At 39.3% G+C, this 6,004-nt stretch overlaps 1 protein-coding gene across 1 annotated transcript; it reads right to left on the bottom strand.

The window, feature by feature from the left end:
- Positions 1–1,306: 1,306 nt before the first annotated feature.
- Positions 1,307–4,046, bottom strand: ssr3 (signal sequence receptor, gamma). The gene is made up of 5 exons (XM_056270217.1): positions 3,824–4,046; positions 3,241–3,367; positions 3,045–3,143; positions 1,499–1,630; positions 1,307–1,421 (listed from the first exon to the last, which is right to left on the bottom strand). Exons 1-5 carry the CDS (start codon positions 3,954–3,956, stop codon positions 1,355–1,357), a joined length of 558 nt encoding a protein of 185 aa, XP_056126192.1. The 5' UTR covers positions 3,957–4,046; the 3' UTR covers positions 1,307–1,354.
- Between the last annotated feature and the right edge of the window lie 1,958 nt (positions 4,047–6,004).

Below are 6,004 nucleotides of genomic sequence, written 5' to 3'. Positions count from 1 at the left end.
ATATAAAAGATTTTGTAATTACGTCCTACTTAAGTGGGTCAAAATATACACTAAAGTTCAGCTATATGTATTTATTCAATACATTTTCAATGAATTAAAATGCAATTTAAGTATATTATTTTAAAGTATATTATTTCCATGATAAGTACTTTTTTTTTTTTTTTTTTTTTTTTTTTTTAAGTATTCCTTTTCTTTTTCACAAGGGTTAGTTCACCCAAAAATGAAAATCCAGTCATCATTTACTCACCCTCATTTTGGTCCAAACCTGAATGACTTTATTCCAGTTGTTGGACGCCATTGACTTTCATGGTATGGAAAGAAAAAAAAGAGATGTTTAAAAAAAAAAAAATACCTCATAGGTTTGAATCATCATAAGGGTCAGTGAATAATGACTGTCCCTTTATGCATCAAGGAGCTCCTGATCTGCATGTCAGCATTAAGATATAACAGAGGTGGATTTGATTGACAGTTTGCGGGTGCCTCGTGTGTGACTTTATAGCTCTTGCTTGCCCTACTTGAAAGCCATACTTTATCATGCCCCAGATATTTTAAAGACTGACAAGCTGCTTTACCCTGTAGTATTTAACTTCTCAGAGCTTTTCGATTCATTTGAAACCTGATGGATGTTGGCTTGAGAAAACAAGATGGCTCTGAACAGAAAACCATCAAAAACAGTGTGTACATAGTGTTACCTTTAGTCTCCCTGCGGAGTGCCTTGATTCTCACCTGCATGAACATTAGGGCTTGCCCATTCTCCCATGGGTCCATGAGTGGAATACTGTGAGCTTTTCTCAATTGTAAATGAAGTATTTTACAAAAACAAAGAAATCACACCGTGTGGTGGCTATTGTTTTCTAAAGTTTGTAACGTTGAGCTGAGTTGTTGGATACACAGGCTGTTCTGAATCTCTGCATCAGGGTCTTTTCTCATGTCATGCGTCTCTCTCCCTGTACGACAGCAGTGACTTCTGTAAATATCAATATGTAAACAGTAGATAGAGGTAGAATATATGCTTGAAATAAAAACACATAAGGCCAGTAAACCCATGTGTGTGTGCTTGCTTGTTATGGGTGGAATCGCCATCAGAAATAACAATAAAGTGATATACAGTATATCCTTGTGAAATATGTATATACCCCCTATTCCTTACAGTAAAATATGACAAGATACATGAGTAAACAGTCTTTTATTGGTACAAAACGAAAACTAGAGAAGACCAGACGAGCCTTAACTGATCATGAATTTCATGAAGCTTTAACAGATTAAATGATAAACCCCCTCCCGAAATATAACAAACCACATCGCCCTCCCCCACACAATCCTCATTTTGCGTGTTCCTCAATCTTGTCCTGTTTTATTTGGAGCCAGTGGACAGCAGGGCGATCAGACCTGAAGAAGCGCTGATGGACAGAATGTAGTTCCTGCGACAAACACAAGGCAAATGTCAACTTCTGAACCAATCAACAGGCTTTAAAAGACTAAACACTAAAGTACGTACACTGTTGGATTGAAGTTCTTCAGCAGGAAGAAAGAGGCGATGATGACGAGCATGAGGAAGAGCGTGTTGTTGTAAAAGATGGAGAAAGTTGTGGCCTCGTAATCGGCGACCTCGTTCTTTTTCCAAAGGATCCTGCGGGAAAGTCTCAGTGTTAGGAACAAAGCACTTTCGGTTACACTATTTTAATGTGTCCCTGTTACAGTGTAATTACAGATTTAAGTACTGAGTAATAATAATTAACTACATGTACTTACTATAGGGTTAGGGTAGGATCAGGATTTGGTTGAGGGTTAATTGCATGTAATTATGCCTGATTTATAGTTATTACTAGCCTGGGAAAACCCAGACAACTTCCGGCAAATTTAGATTTGCTCTGAAAGTTAGTCTGGCGAAGAGCTCACTCAAGCCCATTTCCAATCCGCCGAAATCGAGGCACCAATCAGAAACGTTGGGGCGGGCTTTACACGATGACGACAGCGCTGGGATTTTGAAGCAGATTTTGTAGCCTACATTACAAAGATGGATGCCGCCGTCGAACATCACTCGTTCCAATCAGCTATCGCGTCTGTTTTAAGCCATTTGAACGTTTCCTTTTAGTTAAAAACCGAGCAAAGAACAACACTCGGAGATGTTTCTCCGCCGCTCTGCATACGTCATCTCCTTCATCGCTCTGATTGGGTTTAGGTCTATCCGCGACGTCCGTTGGTGACGCCCCTCTGGAAATGATTTGTCTATGACGCTTTGCCAGACCATAACTCAGTTACAACTGAGAATGCTCTGGTTTTAACCAGGCTAAGTTATTACTATAGTAAAGACATGTAACGTGTGTAACAAGGACACATTAAAATGAAGTGTTACCGCACTTTCAAACAGTAGGCATGTCCTGTGCCTTATTTAAGACAGCAGAAATGGTTCATTTCATTTCTGTCTTCAATAATAGCCAGTGTTGTTAATGGTTACTAAATCGAACACTAGAGCTGCACGATTAATCCTTAAAAAGATCACGATCTTAAACCTTTGACTAATTCACACCGGAACAGTTCAATCTGTGTTTGCGATGCCGCGGAGCATTTACAGGACTGTTAAAAATGTGTCATTGAATCATTCACTCAAGAGTTTCATTCAAAAACGCTGATTCAAGCAGTAATGAAATTAGTCATTGAATTAATCACATGACATGAATTATTAACAATTTTGTCAGAACCTCTTATAAATTACATATTTTGTTAAGTTGTCTGTTCAGAATCATTTTAAACAAAACAAAAAAAGTAGTATTTGTTTTCGGTAACTTAAATAAAGCTGAAATAAAATAAAATATTACATCTAAAACTACATAAATACAAATATTACATAGTTAGAATTGTTTCCTTGACAGTTAACTGAAATAATTTAAGCACTAAAATAAAACTAAATTAAAGCTATATAGAAATATATAAAAACATAACAAGAGCACAATAAAATGACTAAATCAGGTAAAAGTAATACAAAAATAACACTGATAAAAATAGACAAGCCAATTAGAATTTGTCCTAATTAAGATGAATACCTCTCGTCCTTCTCTTTGCGGGACATTTTGCGGTTGTCGGCCTCAGAGAGCTTGCGAGTCACTTCTTTAGACACGGCATCTTCACGCTTCTGAGCAACCCTGAAAGTATAGCAGTTGATCAATTCAGTCTAATGAACTAATTCAGTTCACAAAACCCAAGAGAGAGAGAGAAAGGAAAAGAGATGGGCATTCTTACTTGTGCTTGAGGACGAATTTGACATTCTTGTAAGCAAAGGCCACCAGGTAAGTGCTGACTAGAGTCATGACTGCATACAGCACTGCAGACTGGACCAGGTCCATGTGCCAGATCCTCCAGAACAGCCCTGGCACAACATGACACAAATGCAGGAATTATGAATACATAACAATAACAGTCGGCATCAATCATCAGTGACCATTTAGTCTCAGGAAAGAACGCAGATATAGTATAACACAAAAGCTTTATGTGAGAATCAATAGCACACTAGTGTCTAGGTAAGCAGCTCAATGTTTAACTTAGACTCAACCAATACATTTACTCATTTAGCAGACGCTTTTATCTAAAGCAGTTATACTAAAAATAGGACAACAATATGTAACGTTAAGTGCTGTGACCCTCACCCTTCCCAGTTTAGTCAAACGTAGTAAAGTTACATAGATAGATAGATAGATAGATAGATAGATAGATAGATAGATAGATAGATAGATAGATAGATAGATAGATAGATAGATAAGTTAAAGTAAGTCTGAGTCTCGTCTTCAGCAGGAACAGATGAGGGACACACAGATGAGGAACTTACAGATGGGGATTGCGGACACGATTAGCGCATTGCCGTAGAATAGCGCTGTGGATTTGGCCGACAAGTTCCTGCTGAAGTCCTGCAGGAGAAGATCCTCCTCTGACTGCTGTTTGCTGGCGCTTTTAGGAGCCATGTCTCCGGTCTTTCCACTGCTCGGATCCTAGGCTTGGTTGAAAAGAGACAGACACGTATGTGATCCGAATGGATGAAGCGGTTACGCCGCGTCAGCACAAACAGTGACGTAGAAATAATGCGCGCAGAACTCAAGGAGACTCGCGCTGAGATGCTGCCTGCTAGTGTCCGGGAGGGTCTCGCGCATTTAAAGGGACAGTTCGCTAAAAGAAACTGAAAAAAGAAAAAAGAACCCCCCCCCCACACACACACACACAACAAAAAAACACCATGACTATATTGTAATTACATGATATTATGAAATGTTGAAGATGCCTGCAAAAAAGGGGGATCATATCTCATTTGTGCCTTACGTTTATCCTAGACGTTTGTTTTATAAAAAATATTTGCACCACTAGATGGAGACAAATAGCCTATTAACATTTATGGAAAAGTTAAAGAAAGTTTGGCTATAACAGTGGTTAATGCTATGTATGTACAGTACTTCCTTTGCTATCTATCTATCTATCTATCTATCTATCTATCTATCTATCTATCTATCTATCTATCTATCTATCTATCTATCTATCTATCTATCTAATCTTATTCATTTCATTTTTGTTGTGAAAGGGCCATACATTTGCAAGAAATATGACTTTTTTTAGTTTGTTATTAAAAAACAAACAAGCAAGCCCAGCCCAGGTGAGGAAAAGTAACACAAAAGTAACGTAACATATTACTTTCCATAAAGGTAATGCAATTAGTTTTTTGGGGAGTAACGCAATATAACGCGTTGTATAAGTAACTTTCCCCAACCATCATTACATGTTTGAGAAAAGCAGATTGCTGACATTATAACTCTCTGAACCAATAGTATCCAGCTGCAGACCCGCAGCACCACCAGTTTCAGAACCCCAGCGCCAGAACCGGGAGTAAGGGGCGGAGCTTACGTTCTAACACCAGCGCCAGGACCGGAAGTGAGGGGCGGAGCTTACGTTCTAAACCGAGTAAGGGCCCGTTCACATATCGCGTCTTTTGCGCGCTCAAGTTCATTATTTCAAATGGAGGCGCGCGGTTTGCGCGCTCATAATGGAAGCGACGCGGTCGCGGTGCGACGCGCTCGTTTTTTCCAGGCGCGTCCGCGCCGCATCGAGATAAAAACATCTCAACTTTTCAGAATGCCGCAAGCGCACCATAAGCGCACAGTAGGTCACGTGACAAGAACCAACCGGAGCGCAACCGCCCTAGCGTTTTGAAAAAAAAGAATGCGGCGCGCCCAGCGTTTTCTACGCGTTTTTAGGCGCGATATGTGAACGGGCCCTAACGCCACCTAACGTTTTGGAGCGTAATTTGCTTAGACACGAAACGGCATTTTTACACACGAAACGTCATACTTTATTCGTATTATAATGATACATTAAGGTATAGTACAATAAGCATTTTAAAACATTGATTTTGTGTAATATAATTCTATATAGTTATCCGTTTCATTGTATTATGAGAGTTACTTCCTGATCATGATGGTGAAAAATAATACTTGAAACTTATGGTCATTTTATATAAAATATACTTTATTTCACAAGAACATGTGCAGCATGCATTTTTCTTTATGTAAAATAATGTCAAAAATCTAAAAAGAGAGAGAAAATCCGGCATTGTTTTAAAAGAAACAATAAAAATGTACCGTACTTGTCTCCTTTACACGCCTGGTGTGGCTGCAGGTCTGGGTAAATAAAGGCCGGTCTCAAATAGAGGTCGGGTCTGTTTTTTTAGTTTCAGGTTGTATTAAATCTTCTAAAACCCGTCAGATCGTCCGCTTTTTGGCGGCCGCCAAAGCAAATTTGTGTCCCGCCAAAGCCTATTTTGATCGGTGAGTGATGAATAGAATGACTGCTGCGCATGACAGGGCAGAGCAGAGAGAGAGAGAGAGAGCCCTGGCCGCGCGCGCGCACTCTCACGTCTTCAAACAACACGAGCGCTGTCTTGCTCTTTATTTGTCACATACCAGTTATAGTTCATACAAGGAGCAGTGACTCACTGTGTAATAAAAACATACCCTAAATATTATTT

This window comes from Rhinichthys klamathensis, unplaced genomic scaffold (assembly GCF_029890125.1).
Source record: "Rhinichthys klamathensis goyatoka isolate OS25496 unplaced genomic scaffold, OSU_Roscu_1.1 h1tg000299l_1, whole genome shotgun sequence".
Classification (NCBI taxonomy): domain Eukaryota; kingdom Metazoa; phylum Chordata; class Actinopteri; order Cypriniformes; family Leuciscidae; genus Rhinichthys; species Rhinichthys klamathensis.
This window is presented reverse-complemented; position numbering and strand designations above follow the sequence as displayed.